Source organism: Ursus americanus, chromosome 36 (assembly GCF_024610735.1).
Source record: "Ursus americanus isolate L20-20 chromosome 36, mUrsAme1.1.p, whole genome shotgun sequence".
NCBI classification, from domain to species: domain Eukaryota; kingdom Metazoa; phylum Chordata; class Mammalia; order Carnivora; family Ursidae; genus Ursus; species Ursus americanus.
In genome coordinates this window covers 25,127,863-25,154,173 of record NC_142162.1, presented here as the reverse complement: position 1 = coordinate 25,154,173, position 26,311 = coordinate 25,127,863, and the positions used below count along the sequence as shown (strand labels likewise).

At 53.8% G+C, this 26,311-nt stretch overlaps 1 protein-coding gene across 1 annotated transcript; it reads right to left on the bottom strand.

The window, feature by feature from the left end:
• Positions 1–1,503: 1,503 nt before the first annotated feature.
• Positions 1,504–18,104, bottom strand: TYRO3 (TYRO3 protein tyrosine kinase). Its single transcript, XM_045771152.2, has 19 exons — positions 17,941–18,104; positions 16,011–16,194; positions 15,682–15,782; positions 14,741–14,911; positions 13,183–13,269; positions 12,267–12,382; positions 10,548–10,725; positions 9,707–9,852; positions 9,004–9,148; positions 8,488–8,617; positions 8,304–8,404; positions 7,933–8,028; positions 7,506–7,586; positions 6,971–7,063; positions 6,413–6,534; positions 5,907–6,016; positions 5,557–5,716; positions 5,201–5,337; positions 1,504–2,987 (listed from the first exon to the last, which is right to left on the bottom strand). The coding sequence occupies exons 1-19, from the start codon at positions 18,059–18,061 to the stop codon at positions 2,597–2,599; spliced, it is 2,670 nt and encodes an 889-aa protein (XP_045627108.2). The 5' UTR covers positions 18,062–18,104; the 3' UTR covers positions 1,504–2,596.
• Positions 18,105–26,311: the final 8,207 nt, after the last annotated feature.

Here is a 26,311-nt window from a genome sequence, read left to right as displayed (position 1 = left end):
TACCCCTGACATCAAGACCTGAGTTGAAATCAAGAGTTGGACGCTTAACCGACTGAGCCACCCAGGTGCCTCCCGTACGTTTTAAAAGGTGCTTGCTACTGACATGCATTCACCCAAAAGATAACATGATCTTGACACAGCTGCTTCAGGGTGCTCTCTGGAATGCTGGGGGTTGAAAGAGCACAGGCTCTGCTCTCTGACTTAGTGGGTTTCAAGCCTGAATTGACCATCCGTTAGCTACGTAGCCTTGGACAAGTTACTTACCCTTCATTTCTGTCCTAGCAGAGGATAATTGTATTCCCATCTTGTAGGAATGCTCTCTGTATTAAATGTGCTTGGTGCAGTGCCTGGCACATAATAGGAGCCCATTAATGGTAGACAATTATTTAAGGGTAAAGCTCTTCCCAATCAATAATTCCCAAACATTACCTCTCAAGTAATCACTACCTGCAGTTAAAGCTTATCACAGCAGGAAACATTCGAAAGCCACTTCCCTGGAAGTGAATTCAGGTCTCACGATCCACGATCCACGTGGGATCCACCAGCACCAGGTTTTTCAGGATATTTGGTTTCAGAAGCACCCGCCCCATTCCATTGCCCTTAGCCAGCAGGGCAATACCTGAGTCCCTCCCTGTCTTCCCACACCCCTGTGCACAGAGAAGGGCCCAGTTCTTGTGCCTCCTGCTACATGTTCCCATGAGCCTGCTCTCAAAGCTTCTAAACTATGGGGTGCCTGGGTGGCTCAGTCGGTTAAGCGTCTTGTCTTCGGCTCAGGTCATAATCCTGGGGTCCTGGGATCCAGCCCCACATCAGGCTCCCTGCTCAGCAGGGAGCCTGCTTCTCCCTCTCTCTCTGCCTACCACTCCCCCTGCTTGGGCTCTCTCTCCCAAATAGATAAAATCTTAAAAAATAAATTTAAAAAAGCTCCTAAACTAAAAATTTCAGGTGGAAATACTCGGAAGCAAACTTCATGTTCTCATTTCTAATGCGTAAGAGGCATACATTTTCTCTTTGCCCCTTTCTTCCCAGAGTTTCCCCAGCAATGGTGTAAAGGTGAGAACAAAGTCTCCACACCCAATGATAGAAGGAAAGTCTGATGGAGGGGTAGGAGACAGCCAAAGCAGTCTTTGTCCTTGTTCCGAGATAAAGAACTTTTTAAAAACATTTACATTTTCAAAAAGGTCATGAGCGGCTCTCTCTAGGTGGTAGGAATATAGGTATTTGACACTTTTAAAAATGATTTTCTACATTTTCCTAATTGTCTACAATAACGTATTATCTTTAATGTGATAACATTCTTTGGGGTCTTCTCTAATTACAAAAGCGTTTTGTGCTCCATGCAGAAAACTTGGAAGGCACAAAGGAAAACAAGTCCCTTTAACTCACATCACGTAAAGATAACAGCTGTTAACATTTTGGCATATATCTTTCCAGATTTTTCTCTATGCAGAGATGCTTCATTTTTGCGGTCTGGAAAAAAGTAAACAGTTAAGAGACAAAGCCTTGGGTCTTTAGTTCTCAATTTTATTTGTTTTTAAACAGCTTCTAACGGCTTGGAAATATCCCTAACAGCAGGGGCCTGCCCCATGCGATCTGGGGGAGGGTGGGCTCCCCTAGCCAGGGCTGGGGTCCAGGCTCCAGTAACTCCCCCTCACCCACACCGGCCATCAGGCCTATTTTCTCTGTCTCTGGAGACACGGGACAGAAGAGGGTCTCCAGTGAGAGGGAAAATTGGGACTAAGGGACGCTGCGTGGAAGGATGAGCTCAGACACAGCTGCCTTTGTTAGTCTTAGGATATTTTGGGATTTGGTAGCATGCTCAGACAGACTGTGGGAGGGCGTAAAGAGGGGCTCCTGGACTCCTCTCTGGCCTCACGCATTCCTGGGCAGGGCCTACAGCACCCCTTCCTCTTGCCAGGCTGGGTGCACTGCCTTTAGAGGCTGGGCTAATGGTAGCCTGCAGTAATCCAGCATGCCTTCCTGGGACCTGGTCAGCTGCACTTGACTCCTGGCCTAGGCAGGGTAGGTCATCGGGAAGGGGACGAGGATTCAGACCTTAGAGTGCCCCACTGCCTCCTACCATAGCACTTGGGACCTGACTGTATCAACCCCTTGCCAACTCTGACCTAAAGGGGAATAATACAAGGGCATCTCTTGGTGAGGAGGGGCAAACCTGGGCACCAAAACCCCACGCATGGGCAGGACTAGGCCCCCTGGGTCAGAGACCCCTCAGTGCATGCACTAAAGCAGCAGGACACCTCAGCCAGAGAGTAGGGGCCCATGGGGCTGGATCTACCCTCCCCCAACTCCTCTCCACACCCATGGGAACCATGGAAACATAACCACCCCCTCCTGCCAGCTGCCTGGGTTTAGGCAACCAGGCCTGGCCCACCTCCACCCAGCCAAGGCCTGAACCGATGCCAGGCAGGCCAGAGTGGCCGCAGGAAGAACTGGGATTGGGCCATTTGGTCAGTCCCCGCTCCCAGCGCGGCTTGGGAGGACTACCACAGGAGCCTCCGCGCCGTGCTGCCTGGACTGGGGTCAGCCGGGCCTCCATCAGCCAGCAGCGTGGCCCCGGACGCCCTCGGCCTGTGGGCTAACAGCTACTGTGGGGCAGTGGCCCTTGCCGCAGCAGCAGCAGCCTCTGGGCCTCACTGACCGGGCTTTCTGGCTGCTGCTCCTCCTGCCTGGGCCGCTCAGCTAGCCCCCCAGGGCTGAGGATGTACCGATAGTCACTGGGGGTGCCCCCCACTGCCCCCGCACCGCTGCCAGCCCCGGCCCCGCTGCCGGCCTGGTCCCCGCCAGGCAGCTCCAGGGGGCCTCCCTCAGCGGGCTCCTCAGCTCTTTCCAGGTTGATGTACAAGGGGTCCTGGCTGGTGGACAGCACGGAGAGGTGGCCCAGGATGCTCTCCAGCTCCATCCGCAGGCATGTGAAGCTCGGGCGCTGCTTGGGGTCGGCGCTCCAGCACTGGTACATAAGCTCATAGCTGGGCAGAGAGAAGGGGGAGGGAAGGCAGTGAGGAAGCACAGGGGGAAGCGGAGGCCTCTTAACCAGACGGAACCAGGATTTGGAAAACTTTTCTGTAACACACCCATATGTACGACTTACTGTGTATCAGGCCCTCTGCTAAGTATTTTACATTTATTGTTTAATTCTCACCACAACCCTGTGAAAGAAATGATCCCTATTTTACAAGGCAGAAACCGAGGCCCAGAGAAGTCAAGAACCTTGACCAAGGTCACACAGGTATAAGTGTCGGAGCTGGCTGGCTCCAGCGTCGTCCTAGGCCAAGCTGGCAGGGGGCACTAGGAGTGTTTTTGTCTTGCAGAACACAGTGCGAGTCAGTGTTATTTTAATGGGAAGGATTTGAATAGCCGCCCTTTGTCCTAAATCCTCACCCACTCAGGCGGACTTAAATCTTCATTGTTCATGGACACCTTTGAATCTAGAAAAGCTTCCAGCTCTCTCCCCCCCCTCCCCCGCCCCCGGGGAAGGAACACTTTACATACACTTTCAGGAGCCTTACAGATTCCCTGAGGTCTTATTCCTGTTCCCAGGGAATGCCTCAGACTTAAGGGGTGGGGGGGGAAGAGCTAATGGAAGGGGGTTGAGACCAGATGCAGTCAGAGCAAATGCCTGACTCTCTTGCGCCCACAACAGAAGCCCCAAACACAGCCTCGCACACTGGCCCTCCTGACAGGGGCCCCCAGTGATGGGAGGAATGGTGCCAGACATCGAAGAGGCCATGGAAATGGTCCGGGGCCATGGGTATGTGGCCAGGCTGGACTACATTGTCAAGGCTGTGCTAGGAGCCAACTGGCGCCTGTCCATCAGGCTGGCTGGTAGGAGGCCAGCACCCGCCCTATTGACAACACTAGCTCCGGCCTGGGAGGAAACTAAGCCGGGGCCTGGTCCCCGATGCCCAGCAGAACCTCTGCAGCTCCAGATGCCCAGGCAGGCTGCAGCCAGAGGGGAGACCTGAGCTCCCGGCCCTGCCATGCCCCGAGCTGTGCTGAATGAGCAGGAGGGCTAAGGCCTGGCTTGCGCCCTCAGATCTCCCTCTCACCCACTGTCCGGGATCAGGGCACTTCAAACCCACTGCCCCAGAGCAAGACGACCCCACCATTCAGGCCGGGCCTTCCTCTGCCTGTCCCTGTTCTTGGCCCTCTGGTCCAACCCCACAACAGCATCTAGGGAGCAGATTCCTTCCCCGGATCACTGTGGACTCCCTCCCCCTGGTACTAGTGAAAAGGTCCTCCAGGGTCCCAGGGAAACGCTGGCTTGCACAGGGTGGGAAATGTTAACACGAGAATGGACAAATTACATTTGGTGTCACACTTCAGAGGCACCTATTCTGAAATCACAGGAATCTACGTTCACATCCCAACCCATCTACTGAATAGCTGTGTGAACTTGGCCATGTTACCCAACCTCTTTAATCTTAGTTTCTCATCTACAAAATAGCGATAATGATATTTTCCTTAAAGGGTTAGAGGGGGATTACCTGAAAGAGTGCCTGTAAAGGACCCAGCTAATGCTAGTAACCCTGTCTTCCAGTCACGAGGGGTTCACAACACTCCCCGGTGCTGTGGGTGTATTCCCACCCTACCCTACTCTCAAAGGCTCCCGTCTTTCAGAAAGGAAAGAAGGCAGTCCCCTTCTCCCCAGGATCTTAGGTCTCTCCACTCCCTCAAGAGGCCAACCTCCCGCTCCCCCACGCCCCCTCCTTGTCTAGCGAGGAATGTGATAAAGCAGCAGTTTTTTCTTGCCCTGGTGCAGCCCTCTCTGAGGGGGAGGGAGGGCTCGGCCTAGGTTTTCTTAGACTAGCTGGGGACTGAGACAGAGCGGGGGTGGGTGGGGAGAAGGTGACAGAATCGTGCACTGTTGCTCAACCCTGTACCTTCTGCCCTCGGGGTTCCTGGTTCTTCCTGGAAACTAGAGAAAATAGAGCGTAAGAAACGGTGGAACAAAAATACAGGATGGGAAAGGGGGAGAGAAAGAAAACAGGGAGGAGGCCGATGAAGAGGCAGCTTGGGGCAGAGGCTGGTCTTCCCTCTAATGACAAGGACATTTCCACCAAAAAACAAAAGGTCCAGTTGAGGTTCTGAGCTCCCACTGCACCAGCAGCTGTGGTGGCAGCCAGCACCTGAAGCCCCAAATTCCTCTTTCCTCCCCAGATCCCCTTCCCAGGGCACTCACATGTCCTCTATACACTCCGGAGGCTGTTTCAGGCGGTTCCCGCCGATGAGGTAGTTGTAAATCTCAGCATTCTCAATGCCAGCATATGGCGTCTGCCCACGAGTCATGATCTCCCACATGGTCACCCCGAAGGCCCACTGGGACAGAAGGAAAGTTGGAGGGGAAATGTCACTAGGTTTCCTGAGCTGGGCAGAACCCTAAGGCAAGCACATCTTAGGGCTCGGGGGCCTCATAAAGGGGCAGCCAAAGCCCAAAGAAGAGACCCAGCTAGGTCCTTGAGGATTCTAAAGGGCCACCCACACCCGAGGCCATACTGCTTGCGTTGCCACCAAGCCTCACTGTGCCACCCCGCTCACCACGTCACTGTGCACAGTGTACAGGTTGTCAGCCAGGCTTTCCAGGGCCAGCCACTTGACAGGCAATTTGGAGGCACAGCCCTGGCGATAGTAGTCCCCGCTATAGACCTTCCGGGAGAGCCCGAAGTCAGCTACACACACCGTCATGTCTTCTGCCAGCCTGTGAGGGGTGATGAAGGATGGAGTCAGCCTTACGGAAACCAGGGCATCTTTGCTCCCCAGCTGTCCCCACGCACAGCACATACTGTCCCAGGTGAGAGTTAGCTAGTCCTGACCATTAGCTAGTCCTCCTGTCACAAGCGGCTCCGTCCTCCGCCCCCCCCCCACCCCCGGTTCCAGAATTTACTAACATGCAATTCCGAGCAGCCAGGTCTCGGTGGATGAAGTTCCGGGAGCTCAGGTACTCCATGCCACAGGCAATGTCCACCATGAACCGGACCAGGGTCTGCAGGGGCAAGTTCTGGTGGGCAGACAGGGCAAGCTCAGGCTGGATCTGCCCACCCAGCCAGGGCACGATGAATGGGGTTCCCTGGCCAGAAAGCCTAAAGACTGTCCTTGGGATTACTGAAAGGAGGGGGTCGGGAGGGGCTTCCCAAGGCAAAGAAGCTTTGGCAGATCTGAGAGAGTGTCCAAGAGTCAAGATACTCCCAGTGTGGAGCCCCCAGAATGGGCCCTTGTCCCACCTAAAATTCCTGGCAGGGCTTTGTGAGGGAGAAGGAAGCCTTCTAACGCAAAAAGGGTCAAACCCAGCCTGCCCCTTCCCAAACAGCTTGATCGGCCCTGCCCACCAATCCAAACTCTCTCCCAGGGTCTTTGTCCCTTTTGAACTCCTGGCTATTCCACCCCAGGCACTCACAAAGGGATTCTCCCCAATCCGGGAGGCGAGCAGGAAGGCGTGCAGGTCCCCGTGCTTCATGAAGGGCAAGATGACCATGGGGATGGGGAGACGGCCTTTGGCCCTGCTGCGGAGGCTCACCCCTGGGGACAAGGGAATCAGGAGCAGGGCACGTAACAGTCAAGAGAAGGCTTAAGTGTCTGCATGAGTCCCCCACCTGCTAGGTCCTATCTCTAGCCCCAGCTCTGCTACCTCCCTCCCCGTAAGTCCACACTGGCCTACCTACCGGTGACTACCTCCAATCTGGCTGCCCCCGGATCTCTGGAGCTTTTGCTTGTCCCCTCCTTCTCCTCTGCTCCCATGAGCAGTCTTCAAGCGCAGACCTTTGGTACAGGGCCTGCACACTGAACTCCTTACCTGGAGTAGGATCAGATTTCATCCAGGACCCGCCTTGCTATTTTCCTATCTGCTTACTCACCAGCTAAGCCCAAACTTCTCTCCTACAGGCTGTCCTCCCACCTTGGGGGAGCACACTTTTACCCCTATTGTCTATCTGCCTCCCCCCAAGAAGGAGCTCACCAACAAGCTTGGCCACATGTGGGTGGTCAAATTCCTTCATGCAAGCTGCTTCCCTGAGGAACTCTTCAATGTCGCTTGAAGCAATGATGTCAGCTGGAAGAAAAGGACAAGAGGGAGGGGATAACGGGGATGTGCCCCCAACTCTGATCCAAGACTCCTAGGCCTCGTCCTTCCTGGGCTTCTCAGAGGGCTCAGGAAACAGTATGAGCAGAAGAAACCCCCATGGAGTGGGGCTCCAGCCATCTCTCCACTTGCTACTGGTCTTCCCTTTGGTTTGGACAGTCCGGAAGCTCAAGCAACCAAGGCTTTAGTCACCCTGAATGAGCCCAGAGGACAGTCACTGCTGACAACAGAAAGAAAAGGCTAGGGCGCAAATGTGTGTGGGTTTATGCTTTTGAATTATTCACGTGGCACAGGCGGCATCCTAGTTAGGGCTGACTAACTCTTCTTGGAAAGTCTAGGGGCGCAGCAGAGCCAACTTCCGGATCAGTCACCCCTGTCACTCCTCACCCCATGTCTACTATTCTCCACTCACCTTTCAGCATCTTGACAGCCACTTTCACAAAGGAGCCATCCTCTTGCTTCAGCTGAGCCTCCCGCACTGAACCGAACTCTCCTAGGAACCGATCCAAATTATGGTGAGGCTGCTTGCCCTACCACCCTCTCGCCCCCTTTCCTCCAAGGTGACCCTGCACAGGGACACAAATCACTAGACTCTGGGGCCATTGCAGGAGGCTCCCCTGTCTGCAGCCAAAGGAAGTATGCCGGGGGTGCTCCTCAGCCCTCCTCATCCCCAGCCGCATTTCCTCAAACATCCCAAACACAGGAGTCTACAAGCATACCCTGTTCACAGGAGCTGCCCCAAACCCACACCCCCAAAGTGCTGGGAGGAATGAAAGACAAACTCCACTCCTGCTAATCCCCTTGCTTGTCCCCTGCATCACCCACGCAGCCCCACACACCTTTGCCCAACATCCGGCCCAGGGTGAACTGCTGCTCAGGGATGAGCACATCCTCCAATTTGTCCTTGAGTTCATCGCTGATGCCCAAGCTGTCCACTGTGGGGAGAAGGGTGGTGAGACAGAAGAGGGGCCCCTCGGGCTCCCGACCCGCACCCCCAGGCTGCGCCCTCAGAGCAGACGTGAGCTTAGTCTGGCTCTCCCACAGCTGGGACGGCAAGCTGCACAAGGGTAGGTCTGCGTGTCTTTTCTACTGCTGTGCGCTCAGGACTCATCAATGTTCAGACACACTGGCCAGATCAATGAGCTGGCAAGAACAACACGGATAGGGGCACGAAGACAGTCCATTTTTTCCCATGATTCCCCACACTCACGTGTGGCCTCGATGCGCTCAGGCCGCTCCCGATTGAAGGACCGGGCTGCCCGGAAGTGAACGGCCGGCTCCCCCCGGGCCATGACACTGTCAAAGGCTTGCCTAAGGCGAAACCCAGGACTTGGCGTCAGCTCCAAGATCTTTGGTCACCACCTACCTCTCCCTCCATGTCCTTACCCTCTTACCCGAACCGTGTCTCCTTCCGCCTCTTTCGAAGAAGGATGAGGGCCAAGGCCGCAGCCGTCACCAGGGCTGTCAGCACACCCAGGACTACAGGGACCCAGGATGTACGGCTGTGGGGAGGGCCCTGCTGGCCTATGGGAGACAGAGGCAGTGGCATGAGTGAGGCTGACATCAAGGAGTCCCTTTAGAACTTTCCAATGATGGCCATCTGGCCTGGACAAGAGGTCCTCTTAAGTCAGTAAAGGTCCCAAGTAGAAAAAAGCTCCAAACGAAGCCCCAAGAGGTCCTACCCTGTCAGTGACAGACCCTGGCTGCTGGAATCTACAACTCGACCCAGGATTTCTATGCTAGTTCTGGGGGAGGGGGAGGAGAATGACATACAGTTCAAATACCAACCCCAGCCTCAACTGCTGAATCTTTGGGTCTATTAGGAGCAAAGCTGCTGCCAAGCTCATTCCACCAATCTAGGTCACCCGTGAAAGGCTTGATCCCCTCTGCCCTTCCCCTACAGGCCTCACCTGCATGGTCATGAGAAGAGACCACCAGCGGCTGACTCCAGGGCCCACAGCCAACTGCATTGGAGATGCACACACGCACAGTCAGGTCCTTCTGGGGGTCCCAGCCTGTCAAGTTGGCTCTGGTCCCCTCCACTGTCAGCTCACCCTGCATCCAGGAAAAGCCCCCATCCCACATTTGAGTGAGTCTGAGGAAAAGGCCTCCAGCTGGGGCCTGAACGCAGAAAAAGGACTAGCTAGGAACCCAGGAGGCAAAGGACACTGTGGGTTCAGGGACCTCAGGAACACAACCTGCTGGGAGTCATCACATTCTTTCTCCAGGCTGCAGAGGCCTCCCCTGAACACAGACAGGGCTCAGTTCCAGCAGGCAGGGGTGGGGGATGGGAGGGAACAAGGCTGGGGATAAGACAGCCTTATCTGTGCTCTCCCCCAGTTTGTTCAGGAATGTGCTTCCTGCTTCACAAATGAAGTGGCCATGGCCGCCGGATGCAATTCTAACAGGAAAAAATCCAATAAGGAGGGAAGCCTGCAGGGGAAGGTGGGGCAAAGTGGACTCTCTGGGGTGGTGGGAGGCCCAGCCCACCAAAGTCCCCAGGCCGACCAAGGAAAGCCATTGGGAAGCTCTAAAGCCTTAAGAGTCCTGAGAACTGACTCTGGTACACCTGGAGAGTAGAGGCTTGTCCCCCCTTACCCGGGTGCCCCTTACCTGGGTTCCGTTGTCTTGAACCCAGGACAATTTATAGGGTCCCAGGGGGCCTTCCAAAGCGCCCTCGGGGATCACTTCTTCCCACTCCAGGATGAGGCCTGAATCTGTGCGGATGGCATGGAGGTTCTGGGGAGCGCTGGCTGGGGCTGTACCCAAAGAGAGAAGGCTGCTAAGAGCCCTGCCCTTCCCACTATCACTATCCCATGCTAGCCTTTGGAACCAACTCCCAAGATCTACACAGCTCAGGTAGCTACAGGTGGGGGTCAGAGCTTGCCTCTCAGTTCCCACTGCTCTCACCTATAGTTCTGTGGAGGCGGAGTGAGCAATGGCAGGACCCACAGCACCCTGCTAGGTACAGTGCTGCTGTTGGTTACTGCCTCTGCAGCAGTCCTCATCCCTCCCCCGCATAACCCCACCAGCGTCTCCTCGATTGCTAAGAGAACGCCAAGAAAGTTCCTGCCACAGGATCTTTGCACTTGCTGTGCCCCCTCTCCTGCAATGATTTCCCCTCACCCCAGGGTGGCTTGTTCCTTATCATTCAAACCTCAGTCTCTTTATGGCAGTATACCTGGACCACCCTGGAGGCACTCTTCCTCACCATACTATCTGATCTTTTCTAATTTGCACGTCTGTTCCACCCCCTAGAACTAAAGCTGCAAGAGAAGGGGCTGGATTTATCTAGTTCATAGGTATGCAGCAGATACTCTGGTGTTTGCTGAATGAGGCAGGAACCTCCCTTTCAGGTAACCTCTCTCTCAAGCAACTTCATTCAGAACTGGAGCCAACATCACCTGGTCCCCACTCAGGGCAGCCTGGCCGCTCTGCTGTGTAAGTCCCTTACCGAGGCCCTTCGTTCGAAAAGGCACCCAGTCAGCATATGGAGAAGGACCCAAGGCGTTGGCACAGCGCACCCTGAGGCTGTAGTTGGTGGCAGGTGCCAGGTCCCGGAGCAGGCAGGTAAAAGGTGGCACGGGGACCACGACAGCCAGGACCTCCCAGCCTCCTGGCGCCTGTGTCACCTACAGAAAAGCGGCAAAGTAATGATGGAGAGGAGGGAGACAGAAGATGGGATAGGCATGGGTGGGAGCAGGGGCCCGAGGAGGGGGGGGATCTTGAATTAATGCCTCCTCTAAGCCTATCAGCAAACACTTGCAACCCACCCCCTCCCACCTGCCCCCACTTTAATAACACCAGGTTCCACGCCTCCATGCCTTTGCAAAATGCTGCTCCCTTGCTTGGAATGACCTGCTCTTCCTAGAGAAGTCCAACTCATCCTTTAAAACTCAGTGCAAATACCAGTTTTTTCTGTCAAAGACTTTCCCAACTACTGCGGAAAACTCATTCCCTTTCGTGCTTTGTACATAACTCAGAAGAGTTACCATTTATTGTAATTACACGCCAGTGCAAAGGCTCAGTTTCTCAAGGGCAGAATAACTGGGAACCTAGGGGTACCGTGAACCAGGCCTTCACCTTACATTTAGGCAGCCCAGGACAAGAGTACATATGGAGATCCACGTATCGTACGGCTAAATATTTAAATGTTATAAATCAGCTAGCAAATTACTACATAAAATATCTCCTACGACGGTATATTGAAAAATAAAGCTTCAAAGCAACCTGGAAGGTCAGGTCTGCATTTATAATCCTCTGATGGCTTGGATTCCCAAGTCAGAATGTGGTGGCACAAGAAAAGCCAGCCTGTGAGCCAAGGGTCTTTCAAAGGCATGGTATGGACAATGCTGCCTGCGTACCAGTTCCCCACAATGGCTGCCCTCTGGGCTTGAGGTGCGCAGACCATGCCCTCCCGAGGAGGGACCAGGGAAGAGGCCCACACAGGTCCTAGCAGCAGACTGGGGGCCAGAAGGGAGGAGGTCCTAAGTATCTAGAACGTGGCGTAGTGTGGCAGTTGGGGGAAGGGGAGGGGGTGTCCTCAGGATCTAGATGGGCAGATCCCCTTGTCTCTACTGACTCCTTGCCCAGGAGCAACAGGTGCAGCCAAAAGAAGGCCAGAGTGGGGTCCTCTAAAGGGTATAGCCCAGAGGAGGGGCCTCTCCTGCCTAGGGGAACTGCCTAGAACAGTTTCAAAGGTGCTCATTAAATACCTCTGAGTAAACAGATGAAAATAAACAAGGCTGCATTGCCTCCACCTTACCCAGGTTTTCCACTCTCCGGGGCTTAAACCCCTTCCAATCCCCTTGTTCTCTTTGGCATGAGTTAGGGGGTAGGGCACGAGGGTGCAGGTATCAGCTAAATCAAAGGTTTGGGGTTTTGCCGACAGAAGAAAAACTCCTCCAGGCGTCCCGAATCTGCTCTAGTGATCTGCTTCCCAGCCTGAAGAATGTTCGGGTTTGAGCCAATTTGCCAACTCACTTGGTGGCCACAGCACCCTGTGATAAGGAGCAGGCTGCGCTGTTCCTGGTAAGAGAGCAACACCTGGAGAGAGCTGGAGACCAAGACCCATGGACAAGTGTAGGGACATGTGATACCACCGTGAACAACGTGCCACCGACGAAGCCACAGGACGAACATGGCCAGGACAGCCTGTCCTCCCTCTCCCTACCTGGACCGTACAGGATTGGAGCAGGGCCCGGCCATCAGCACCTGGTGTCCAGGCCACACTAGCATTGCTGCTGGAGAGCTTTGTCACTGTGATGTTGAAGGGGGCTGCAGGCAGTGCTGTGGACAGGGAGTGAGAGTCAGTGCCCTGGAATTCAGTGCCCGAGAAGGATAGGAGGAAGCAGAAAGCATGGGAGTCAAGCCTCGAGTCCCTCTCTAAGGTCTGGAGCTGCCCCCAACCAGAGGATAGCTACTCAGCACTCCCAGGACCACAGTAAGATACAAGCCAAGAAGCCAGTAGGGGAGAGCTGCTCATACCAGGGAGTGTGTGTCGGCTGCAGGGGGGCTGCGGGGAAAGGTCGCTTCTCTCTGAATCAGGGGCCCTATCTGACCAAGGAATAGGATAAGATAGTGGGGGGGGGGGCGGGGGAACAGTACCTTGGCCTTGGGAGAGACAAAAGAGAGGCAGTCCCTGCAGCCACAACCCATTCCCCCACACTGGCTCCCTCCCTTCCATCCTCCTCCCTTTGTGCACACCAGCCCTTTGGATCTCCACTATCATCCTGCTAGGCTGTTTTCCCCAGCCCCGTTCCCTCCACAGGGACAGGCAGAAGCAAGGCTAGGCGTGAGCCTTGACCATCTCCTGCTGGCTCCCTCTCTCCCTCCCTCCCTCCCAAGGACTCTGCTTCGTGATGGGAAATCTGCTGTGACGTCAGGTTTCTATTCTCATCTCAGCCATGGCAGGGTCTCAGGTGCTCTCACTAGGGATGGAGCTCTGCCAATTAACCCTTCATCCCTCACATCCCAGCAGGGCCACGGGAAGCTGGAACACCAAATCAAAGTAACTTCATCCGCTGCTGGACAGCTTGCTGAAACGCCCCTGCCTCCTCACCCTCCCTCCCTCCTGCCAGTCCTCCTACCTTGAAGGCGAACAGTGGCTGGGCGAGAAGAGGCCAGGCCTTTAAGGTTGTGAGCTTCGCAGGAGAACACGGTGCTCTGGGTCACCCCTGACGCCAGAAAACCTCAGTCAGCGCCCCCCAAGCAGCAACTCCCATTCAGCCTGGGACCGGGGAAGGGGGTTTATGCAAGCTCTGGATCTGAATATCCTAGAAGTCCCTCCGGCCAGAGGAAGGGGCTAGAACTGGATATGTCGGAACGACCAAGGACTTCGGAGTCTAACGAGCCTGGCTATAAACCTCAGTCCTGGGGCTCTGTCTTCTCATCTCCCAAATTGGGAGAATTGTTCAAACCAAATGATGGACCACACATAAAGCGCGTAGCACACAGTAAGCGCTTGAGAAAGGTTATACTACTTCCCCTGCCTCAATCCCACCTCCCACAGACAGCACAAGGCTGCCTCCCTTCTCACTCCTCCATTATACATTCCAGAGCCCTTCTCTGTTTGCTCCAAGCGGCATCATTGTTGATTTGCAGATTCTTTGCCTTGCAATAGTTCTCAGCTCCTTATGCAGGTGTCTTGTCTCCCAATTACACTAATTCCTTGGGGGCTGGACTGACGGCTTCTATTTCTTTTGTATTCCCTCAATCCCCCGTGGTGCCTAGCACAGTGTGGTGTGTGGGGTAGGAGTTGAGTGAGCGCTAATTATCAGGCCGGCTGCTGGAGGGTCCCAACCACGCACATCTGGAGAGAACTGAACCAAACACTCCCTCTACTCGGCTCCAACCCAGCACCTCCTGAACAGGCCCGGCAGCCCACCTCTTCTCAAGATTCATATTGCTGGGGGACGTGGCACGTCAGAACCTATCCCTGCCACTGTCCAGTATGTGAGATCAAGCTCAGAGTCCCAACTTCTTTGGTCAGTTCAAGCCTCGACCAGGAACATTAGCTTTATTTCACAGAGAAGTGAGCCTCACAAGCCTCGTTATGTGCCTGAGGATCTTGGGATCCAGGTGGGTGTGCAGGCGTTGCTGCTTTGGGTCTCTCTATGTGGAAGATTGGATAAATATAGTTGTTTGAGAAAATGTCTAGAAATTTCTGGAAAGGGCCATTAGGAGAGGAGGCTCCTGTTTCTTTGTGCTGCACCCCCCCCCTTCCTTCTCCCTGCCATTCCCCACTCTGCAGCCCTAGACTCTCGTCTTCTAGGCAAGTCTGCCAGACACTCCTCCTAGCTCTGCGTGGGCTGGTTCCTGGCTCCTTCCCTTGGGAGGGGTGGGGGAAATGGGTGCCCCTGGTTTCACACGACTCCTCTCCCAGGGCCAGCTGTGCATAGCCTGGACTACTGTGAAAGATGGAAAGAGGCTCCAGCGGCCTCAAGCACACCCAGCAGGAGCACCGCCCATCAGCTCACCTGGCCAGCCTTGCACACCTGACTAACAAGCTTGGTAATGGTGCAGCTCACTACCCAGGCACCGGGGTGTGCTCTGTACACTCACAATAGCATACCTGGTGATTTGCACAGATCTGCACGCTGCCAGCCTCACCACCCCTACTCAAAGCCCCCTCCTGAGGCTGCTCACCTGTTACATTTAAAACAGAAGGAGAGGGAGCGGGACCCCCAACCTTCGTGCCTCCTCTCCACCACACAATGGTAACAGGCTCAGGGGGACCCACGGCCTCACAAGACAGTTGGAAAGGGGCATTGGGTGGCACTGCCAGATCTTTTGGCTCCACAGTGAAAAATGGCACACCTAGGGAGAAAGGGGGTTGGGGAATGAGCCTTGCCACCTCCCAGTTTCCAACTACCCAAACCACAAGTTCGCTACCATTTGCAGCCCTCTACGCAGAAGGTCCTACAGGCCCTTAGGATTGGGTCAACTGCAGAACATAGCTTGAGGGGGGAGCTTCTCTTCTCTGGGCACCTTACGAGTATCCTTTATGCTGCCCCCCTTGGGCATGGTAGATTCCCTCTTCCCAGACCTGCTCTGACAGCCCTTCTGGAGCAGGGGAGGAGGCACAGGGTGGGGAGCTGGGGGAGGGTCAGAAAGGGAGGAGGAGTGGGCGGAAGCTTTAGCAGAGTTCTGCTGGCAGGCCCCAGATCCCGTTCAGGGCCCTTTGTTACTTTCTTAGTCACTTTGTTTTCCTGGGCTGAACAGCTCTGAGCTCCCGCAGCTGTGGATCCTTCCTCCCCTCCCCCATCCCTCCTCCTCCTGGCCTGGCCACTTGGCAGAACAGGGTCCAGCCCCAGATGGGTGCTTGGGCTTGTTGCTCAGACAACTGAAACTGACTGCACCCCATAGATCGTAGGTCCTTATTGCCCCCTTGGCTGTGAAATACCCAGAGTAGGCCAATGAGTAGGGTCTTCCGATGTCTGGGGTGGGCCTGGAGCCTGGCGCAGTCAGGCCCCAGAGGGCAATGGGGCAAATCAGCTTCCACTGAGCTTTCTTCTGCAGAGGTGTGGTCACTAGCAGACAGCACCTGCTCCAGGCCAACATGCCCACCCGTGTCTCTGCTTCCTCACCTTCTACCGTGAGCCACACTGGCTGAGAAGTCTCCATTTCACCCCCATCCTCCACCTGGCACCAGTACCGGCCTGCATCAGAGCGCTCCACTGACTTCAGGCTGTGGAAACAGGATACCAAGCTCACCTCCCAGGGTCAAGGGGGGCACAGCTATGCCGGGCAGACTCAGTGGGTTCAGCCTGCCCCAACTTCTGGACGTTTCCATAGGTTGCCGAATAAAAAAACCCAGACCTCTGGGCATCAGCATTGCCCCCAGCTCCCAAGCCCAGGGAAAAAGCACAGCCTGCCCCCAGGATGGCATGCCACACCCTCCCCCACGGTCCTGCACCTGAGGAAGCCAATCCAGTGCTGCTCACTGACTGGGATGTACACCTGATCCACACTCTGGACCACAGCCCCATCCTTCACCCACTGTATCTCGGGCTCCTCCATTCCCTCCACACTGCAGTTGAGCTTCACCGGCTGCCCCTGCGAGACTGTCAGCTTCACCGGGGCTCCCATGAGCTTCAGGCCTGAGAGGTGGGAAGGAGAAGGTGTCAGCCCGCTTGACAGGGACCCTGTCTCTGGAAATATCCCCCATCCTCTTCCAGAACCTAGTTTCAGGGTCAGAGGGCTTATCTTCATCTAATGTTCAAGAAAACAGAGGTTGGACAGAGTGGGAGGGAAGATGGCCTGGTCCTTGGCTGGGGGAAGGAAAATGACAAGTTCCCCAGGCACCATTTCTGCCCCTGCCAAGTTACCCCCAGCTCTAAAGAAATGACCTCTTCCCCATACCTCCCAACTAGGCGACGTTAAGTTCAAGCCCAACCACCAAAAGGCAGGCAAGCCAGGCTAAAAAGGTGGGGCCCTCTCATACAGCTTGGGCCCTGGTAATGACTGCTGTACCCATGTAGTTCAACAGGCGGCCAGCTCTCTGCCTGCCCAAGGTGTCTGGCCAGACTTCACACTGCTGCTGGCAACCCCTGCACCCCACCCCAGCAAATGGAAGGAGGCTGAGGAAGAGAAGGAGGGGGTGCTCCCCTGAAGTGGAGAACATATGGCTGCAGAACCACGTCAGATCAAACACATGGCAGCCTTCCTGGCAGCCACCCGCTCTATTAATACCTGAATGTGTGCAGGGGCGGGTGCTGGGGAGGTAGGAGGTAAAAGGGAGGGGAGGGGCCCTGAACAGGGAGCCCAAGACCCCTTCGCCACTGTCACACCAACAGGAGCCACCTTGCAGAACACTACCCTCTGCATGCATACACACACACACACACACACACACACACACACCCCTCCTGGTCTCCTGGCATGTTTTTAAGCAGAGGGGCAGGTGAACTATCCACATAGCTTAATCCAGTCTTGCTTCTTCCTGCCCTTTGCTGTGTGACTCTAGGCAAATTCCTGGGCTCTCTGATCCTGAGATACACACCTTCCACCTTGCAAATACTTGTCACTCTTTCCCTTCCCTGAGAATCTCACATAGCAGGGAGTGCAGGCTCAAAACAAGGTGCCAGCTCTGTGGCTTGCTGCTTTAGCCTGTGACACAGGGCCAGTCACAGGGCAAGGAGGGATAACCTCACTCCCCATACACACCCAACAGTCTCAGAGGGGTGTTGTGGGAACTTGGAGAGGCAGGGTGCTGCAAGAAGCACTCCTACAACCGGCAAATGCCTCAGTGGCCATGTGGGAACACAAGGCTAACCCCCACAAAGACCAGCAACTTGGCTCCAGCCCATCCTCTCCAGCATTCCCCGTTTCAGGAAGCTCTGAGTGGGCACAGGAACTAGACTATGTCCAGAGGTTTTCTGTGACTGGGCACCCTCAGAGCCCAGGTACCTAAATGGTGTAGGTGTGCCTCTCGGGTGCTCAGTCCAGCCCCTGTGATTTCAGAGTGGGACTTTCGTGTGTAGGGCGGGCAGAATGGGGTCCCCAGGACTGGGAGGGGAGAGCAAACAACTAGACACGTCGAGGCGGGAAAATCCAAACACCCCCCCTTCCCCGACCACTCAGCCCACAGCCCCACTCCTTTACCTTCCACCCCGCCAGAAGAGCCCCGGACGCGAGAAAGTTGGGGGTGGGGCCCCGGCCCGAGAACCGGCAGCGGACGCTGCGCTGGGCCCCCTCCCCCAGCCCCCAAGCGTCGGCCTCCCAGCTTAGGTCCCCCCCACCCAAGTCTCCCGCCCGCCCAGGCCCGGGGCTCGCTCCGCTGCGGCCCCTGGGCGCCCACCCGGCCGCGCCCCTCCGCAGCCACCCGCGTTCCGATCAACCCCTACCTGCGGCCGCGGGCTCCGCGAGCAGCAGAGCAGCCAGACCCGCCAGCAGCAGCGGCGGCAGCGGCGGCGGCAGCGGCAGCGGCGGGAGCCCCGGCAGCCCCATGCTCCGCCTCAGCGCCATCGGCGGCGACGCCGCACCATGCCGGGCCCGGCCCGCGAGCGACAAGGGAGGAGGGAGGAGGGACGGAGGAGGAGGGACGAGAGAGGAGGGCGGCGGGAGGGGCGGGGGCCGGCCCGGGGGCGGCGCTGGGGCCCGCGCCTCCGAGACCCGCGCCCGCTGCGAGTCGCGGCCGCCGCCGTCAGCAGCGCGGGGTCCCCGGGGCCGCTGCTGGGCCACCGCGCTCCTTCCACAGCCGTCGCCGCCGCCGCCGCCGCCGCCGCCGCAGCTGATTCATGTTCTTCTCCGAGCCGCCGCCTCCTCCCCAGCCCGCCCGCCCGCAAGCCTGAGCTCGTACCGCCCCCCCGCGGAGCCTCGGGCGGCTCGCTCCGAGCGCCTACCGGGCAGCCGCCTGCCCGCCCGGCCCCCGCCCGCCGGCCTCCCCGACCGCGGCGGCACCCAGGACCAGCTTCCCCAGGGCCGACCCGAGGATCGGCCGGGTGCCCTGGTGGCGCACCCAGCCACGCCCCTCCTTTCCCTAAACACTCTCCAGCATCCTTTCAAACCCAGCACTCCAGATCCTGGTGTCAAACCTCGCTAGAGCCTCTACCGCACCCCAACTTTTGTCCAGGCTCTGATGCCAGAATCCCGTCCCCCGTCTCAAGACATAGAGCATCTCGGTCCCCTAAATTCCCAACCGTCAGGGTCCCCAAAATCGTGACTCAAGGCTCCCCTCACAGGACCTATTAACACCCCTTCCTGCCTCTTTCTCAAGCCTTTCACCCAAATTTCCCATCTTCGTGCTCCATTTCTCACCCCTTTATCTCCAGGATCTTGGGCCTCGGGTCTCGAGTTTTCCAAGATCTTTTTGGTAATCCTCGGGTTTTATATATGACATCCCACTGCCACACTACACAGGCCAAAGCCCCATGGGCCATATCTTTCGGGGTTGTCATTCTTCCTAGTTGCTTCCTCTGCTTCTACCCCCTCCCCAGTCCCCTAGGACATGGTGTGAAAGTTGGCTGTGTCCTCACAGTATCCAATAAAACCTTAGCTATTATTAGTAGACCACCTTGCACACAGTAGGTGTTCCATAAATAAACAGATACCTGTTAATGAATAATTGCCTCAGAGCTTGGCCTGCCCCACAACCAGTAATCACAGGGGTGGCTGTGCCCAAAGACATCCTGTCAGGCAAATGCAGAGCAGGTTCCCAATGCAGCCTACCAAGTGTGTCCCTCCCCTGGCCCTTGCCTCTCTACCTGTCCCCTGGAGCCTACTCCAGAGGGCCCTTCCCAAAGTCCTGGGTAAGGAGAAGGAACAAGCTACTCAGCCCCCTGTTCCCCACAGCCTCACTGGATCTTTCCAGGGATTCTCCTGAGCGGCAGGGCCCTGCCTCTTCCTCCACTTGGCCCCATCAGTGCTTGCTTATTAATTATACTAATGATAACAACAACAGCAGTGCCGGCGGCACCCTCAGACCCAGCTCCAGGCGCCCTCAGGTGGCAACACGGGGAGAGACTCCAGAAGGGCTGTCAGACTTGGATGGCCCGCGCCTGAAGTCTCGGTTTAGCCGGGCACTCTGCCAGTTTTCTTGGGTGCTGTGGGTGGGCTCCAGGACCCTTTCTTAAAGGAAAAGACTTGTTCCGTTCCAGGGGCACCTGGGTAGCTCAGTCATTAAGCGTCTGCCTTTGGCTCAGGGCGTGATCCCAGCGTTCTGGGATCGAGCCCCACATCAGGCTCCTCTGCTGGGAGCCTGCTTCTTCCTCTCCCACTCCCCCTGCTTGTGTTCCCTCTCTCGCTGGCTGTCTATCTCTGTCAAATAAATAAAATCTTTAAAAAAAAAAAAAGAAAGAAAAGACTTGTTCCGTTCCAGAATCCACAGCTTCTGAGTTTGGGCTGAGTTGGATCAGGGCAAGCAGACAGCAGTCTGGGGCTGAAGCCAGGTTCGCCAGGCTCGTGCTACTGCGGCAAAGTGGCTGATCCAGCTCTGCACTGGGGCACCTGTCCACACCTCTCCCCTCTCCAGGGGACTTCAAGTTTCCAGTGAAAGAAAGCCTCCTCCTATTGACTCTGGTTGACATTGGAAAGACTCTCTCCCAGAGGATGTTGAACCCAGAGCCCAAACCCAACCTTCCACTTCCTTTTCTCCCCTCATTTCCTCCATCATCCCGAACTCTGACAGGGAATCCCAACCTGAGGATGGCCCTCAGCTACCAGTCAAAATGGGCTTCTTGGACGAGTCGTGGATACCACGGCCTTGGCACCCACAGCCTAGACAAATTCTTATCTCAGCTGCAGGCCTCAGGCACATCACTGCTGCCTTGGGGCAGCACGCTTTCCTGGTGGGGCCAGGAGCCCTGAGTCTCTTTCTCTACCCCTGCTTTTGAATCCTTCTCAATTCTTAGTATTTCTATTTGCAGGGTAAGGGGGGACTGTGGGGTCCTGGTCTTCTGACTTTCTAGCTCCCACATAGAATACTTGCCTTCCTGAGCCCTAGCAAGGCATTCTTACCTATCTCTCTCTCTTTCTCAGCATGGTATAGGAACGTGCTTTAAGGGTATGTGAGCAGGTGTGATTCTGGGGAAGAAATGTGTAGGTGGGTGAGAGGGTGTGCATTGTGATGTATGAGGGAGGGTGTGCATTTGTGCAAACTCCAAATGTGACTGACACTTTGTGGGTGGATGGGGAGAAAGTGTGTGTGTGTGTGCATGTGTGTGTATGTGTGTGTGTGACTGAAAGAGGTTGGCTGCCTGCAAATACATGCTTGCAAAATCTCCCTTCCTTTCATAAATGCAATGCTTCGAAGGGAACTAATCAAATCAACAGGAAATGTATTTGACATAATGCAGGAGCAGCTGTCCCAGGAGTTCCTGTCCTCAGAACAGAACCAGAACCAGCTATGATCTACCCCACGGGAGTAAGAAGGGACCCCGGGGGAGAGGAAGGGCCAGCAGCAGCCCCTTATCATGGACGGAGCTAGGCTGGACCCCGGCATCTCCCTGCTTGGGTGAAGTAAGTATCTGCCCACTCTGCCTCTTATGATCCAGGACTGCCCAAAGGAGGTCAGGGATAGAGAGAAGACACAGACAAAGCTGGAAATAAAAACCATTTGCCCAGGGTGCCTGGGTGGCACAGTCAGTTAAACGTCTGACTCTTGATTACCGGCTCAGGTCATGATCTCAGGGTCATGAGATCCAGTCCCAAGCTCCACGGTGGGCGCACACTGGGCATGGAGTCTGCTTGACATTCTCTCTCTCCCTCTGCCCCTCCTCCACCCCCTCTCTCTAAAACAAACAAACAAACAAACAAAAAACCATCTGCCCATAGGAACAGAATCCCTTGATGGCAATTTCCATCAGTCTGAGGAAGCGGCTGCTATAGCTTTGTCACTTAGGACCTTCTCCTCCTATCCTCCCCGTTCAGGGAAGAGGACGTAAGGGCCAAGAAGGAACCAAGGTGAGCCATGGAATCAAGGTAGTCTTGCTGCCCTGTGACCAAGGATCCATTCTTTCTGAACTACTGGTTCGAGAGGGGAGTGGGGAAATGCCACTTGCAGAACGGGCAGGCTGCAGACTGTGCTCCCCATCACCTTAGAGAAAGCAGGGAGGCCACTCCTTCAGTGCTCGGAGGAAAACCGCCTGCAGGCGTGATGCCAGGGACGCTGCGGATGGCTCCTGTGCCTGCCAAACACGCTGGCCTGAAATTCCTGAGTCAGAAATGGTGCCACGCCTTGCTCAAGTGAAGAGGAAGCAGAAAGGTAAATCCCTGGGAGAGATCGAACTTCAGTGTTCAGTCACAGAGGGGCTTTCAAATGGTCAGACTTTTTCCCCAAAAGCAAACTTAGGTCGGAAGACAGCAGTGAGTTCGGGGTTTCTGAAACGGCAGATGGGTCTAAACATGTGAAAGAAAAAAGTTGTCCTCTTCAAAATTTCACCTAGGGATGGCCCTGAAAGGGAGAGTTCCATGTGTGAGTAAGGGCCCTCGTCAGCTGACAAAGGAAATATATGTAAGTGAGAGTACATTTGTTTGAATGCCCCATATCCAGCTGTCTGTGTTTCTCTTTTTGACCCTTTTTACAGCCTGGCAAGTGATGCTTTTCTGGTTCTTTTTTTTTTTAATTTATTTTTTTTTAAGTAGGCTCCACACTGGGTATGGAGCCCAACATGGAGCTTGAACTCACGACCCTGAGGTCAAGACCTGAGCTGAGATCAAGAGTTGGATGCCTCGGGGGCGCCTGGGGCCTGGGTGGCACAGCGGTTAAGCATCTGCCTTCGGCTCAGGGCGTGATCCCGGCGTTGTGGGATCGAGCCCCACATCAGGCTCCTCTGCTATGAGCCTGCTTCTTCCTCTCCCACTCCCCCTGCTTGTGTTCCCTCTCTCGCTGGCTGTCTCTCTCTCTGTCAAATAAATAAATAAAATCTTAAAAAAAAAAAAAAGAGTTGGATGCCTGGGGCACCTGGGTGGCTCAGTCTTTAAGTGTCTGCCTTAGGCTCAGGGTGTGATCCCAGAGTCTTGGGATGGAGCCCCGCATCAGGCTCCTCCGCTGGGAGCCTGCTTCTTCCTCTCCCACTCCCCCCACTTGTATTCCCTCTCTCACTGGCTGTCTCTCTCTGTCAAATAAATAAAATCTTCAAAAAAAAAAAAAGAGTTGGGTGCTTAATCGACTCAGCTGCCCCTAAAAAACTTTTTATTATTAAATATTTTATTTAAAAAAATTTTTTTAAGATTTTATTTATTTATTTGACAGAGAGAGACATCGAGAGAGGGAACACAAGCAAGGAGAGTGTGAGAGGGAGAAGCAGGCTTCCCACCAAGCAGGGAGCCCAAGGCGGGGCTCTATCCCAGGACCCTGGGATCATGACCTGAGCCAAAGGCAAACACTTAACGGCTAAGCCACCCAGGCGCCCCTATTATTAAATATTTTAAACAAAAGCAGAGAGAAAAGTATAATGAATCCCCAGTGTATCTATCACTCTACTTCAATGATTATCTTAGCTAATTGTTTTCTATTGTCCCATTTTTTTGTGTTTTCCTAGACTTTTTATTTTTATTTTATTTATTTACTAATGTGTGTGTGAGAGAGAGAGAGTGAGTGAGAGAGGGAGAGAAGAGACGGAGAGTGAGAGGGAGAAGCAGACTCTCTGCGGAGTAGGGAGGCCGATGTGGGGCTCAATTCCAGGACCCTGGGATCATGACCTGAGTTGACGGCAGATGCTTAATCAACTGAGCCACTCAGGTACCTCTTCCTAGAGTTTTTAAAAGCAAACCTTAGGAGCTCGAGTACGCACACAAACACACACATACATGCAGGTACGTGTGCACACAAGTAGTGGGAGGGGCAGAGGAAGAGAGAGAGAATCTCAAGCAGGCTTTCATCCAGGCACGTGGGTTCATTAATTCTAACACATGTACCGTGTTAGTGTTAGATGTTAAAAACAGGGGAACTGGGGCACCTGGCTGGCTCAGTAGGTTGAGCATGTGATTCTTGATCTCAGGGTCCTGAGTTCAAGCCCCATATCAGGCGTAGAGCTTACTTTAAAAAAATGGGAGGGCGGGAAAAAAAAAAAAAAAAGGGAGGGCGGTGCCTGGCTGGCTCAGTCCGAAGAGCATGTGACTCTTGATCTCAGGGTTGTGGGTTTAAGCCCCACTTTGGATGTAGAGATTACTTAAATAAATAAACTTTTTTAAAAAATGGGGGGCAAATGCAACCCTCTTAGGTCCCCTCCCTCTTTGGGAGCTTTGTACTCTACCATGCAATATACTTAACAAAAAAATAAACAAAAAAAAAGGTGCACCTGGGTGGTTCAGTCAGTTAAGCGTCTCCTGCAGCTCAGGTCATGATCCCAGAGTCCTGGAAACGAGCCCCACATCTGCCTCCCTGCACAGTGGGGAGTCTGCTTCTCTCTCTGCCTCTCCCTGTCCCCACCCCCCGGGCTTGTGCCCTCTTTCTCTCTCTCTCAAATAAATAAATAAATAAAATCTTTAAGAAAAAATGGGGGGTGGCTGGCCAGCTCAGTCAGTGGAGCGGGTGACTCTTGATCTTGGGGTTGTGGGTTTGAGCCCCACATTGGGCATAGAGAGAGATTACTTAAACATAAAGTATTTGGGGTGCCAGGGTGGCTCAGTTAGTTGAGCATCTGACTCCTGATTTTGGCCCAGGTCATGACCTCAGGGTTGTGGGACTGAGCCCTGTGTCAGAGTCTGCTCTGGGCATGGGGCTGCTTGGGATTCTCTCTCTCCTTCTCCTTCTACCTCTCCTCTCCCCCCACCCTTTCTATAAAAAATAAATAAATAAATAAATAAATAAATAAATAAATAAATAAATAAATAAATAAATAAATCTTTTTAAGAAATGGGGAAACTCTGTTTGGGGTAAATGGAAAATCTGTAATTTTTCTGTAAATCTAAAACCATTCTAGGGGCTCCTGACTGGCTCAGTCAGTGAAGCATGTGATTCTTGATCTTGAGGTCATGAATTTGAGCCCCAGATTGAGGCATAGAGATTACATCTAAAAAATAAGTAAATAAATGGGCGCCTGAAGTGGCTCAGTTAGTTAAGTGTCTGCCCTAGGCTCAGTTCATGATCACAGGGTCCTGGATCAAGCCAGCATCCAGCTCCCTGCTCAGAGGGGAGTCTGCTTCTCCCTTTCCCTCCCTCTACCCCTCCCTCTGGCTCATGTTCTATCTCTCTCTCTCTCTCTCTCTCTCTCAAATAAATAAATAAAATCTTTAAAAATAAATAAATAAATAGATAAATAAATAAATAAAATCTTAAAACAACTCCAAAATAAAGTTCATTAAAAAAAATCCATACCCAATAATTTTTTAAAAAATCCTTAATATAAAACCCAGTTTGTGTTTAGTTTTTTCCCCAACAGTCTCAAAAAACGTCTTCTTACATTAGGTTTGTTTGAATCAAGATCCAAACATGACCATATACTTAATTGATAGTCTCTCATGTATTCGTAAATCTAAAAAAGTACCCCTTCTCTCCAGGACACGAAATTTATAGAAGAAACTAGGTCATTTGTAGAATTTCCCACAATTTGGGTTTGGTTAATTGTATTCTTGTGCTGTCATTTAACGTGTTCCTCTACCACCCATTTTTCTGTAGCTCGGTAGATCTAGATCTTTCACTAGATTCAAGTTTATTTTTTTGGCATAAAGGTTTCTTGGGGGGGCGCCTGGGTGGCACAGCGGTTAAGCGTCCGCCTTCGGCTCAGGGCGTGATCCTGGCGTTATGGGATCGAGCCCCACAACAGGCTCCTCTGCTATGAGCCTGCTTCTTCCTCTCCCACTCCCCCTGCTTGTGTTCCCTCTCTCGCTGGCTGTCTCTATCTCTGTCAAATAAATAAATAAAATCTTTAAAAAAAAAAAAGGTCTCTTGGGAAGTGTTTTGTACATCCAATTGCATCAAATCAGGAGCACATTACGTCTAGTTGTCTCACTTTTAGTGATGTTCATAAGCTGGCAACCTGATCCATCATAGATAAAATCCTCATCAACCTTTCACCTAATAGTTTTATCAGTCATTGATGATCAGCCTGAAGCAATTATTTCATTAGTGGTTGCAAACAATGATTTTCTACTACCATTCTTCCAGCATTTCTAACTCCAGTTCCCCTCCCTCACTCCCCACAACTTCAGACCAGCTCCAATACTATTTTGGACCCCAAGCATGGCTAAAGCCTAGTAGCTGAAATTTACTGCTGCAGTTGAGACCAAGAGAACTAAAGAAGGATCCTATAGAATACCTGGAAACATTTTAGAAATGCAAATTCTTGGATCCTGTCCAAGACCTGCTGAATCAGAAACAAGATCTTGAGGGTGAGGCCCAGTAATCTGGACTCAAGGTGACTCCGATGCCTGCTCAAGTTTGAGAACCAATGGCCTAAGTAACACTGGCTGCCCTAAGATGGCCTTCAGTGAAGCGATGATTTAATAAGATCCTAAATTCACGGCAATATGCTGGGTGCTGAGCACTGTAGATGCAAAAAAAAAAAAAAAAAAAGGCCTCGTGCCCCCAAGGAACTCACAGTCTATTCAAGGGAACAGCACATATGCTTGTGAAAGGTGACCAGCGATGGTTGATAATTGGCAGTGCATTCCCAACAAGGCACACAAGGGGTAGAGTGGAAGATTCCAGGGAAAAGTTCAGTGAATAGGCCTGGTTAGCAGAGGATTTAGAATTCACTCCAGCTAGGCCTTAAAGGAAGAGAAAGACTTTGGGGGGGGGGGGGAGAAGAAAAGGAGGATTTCCCAGAAAAGGCA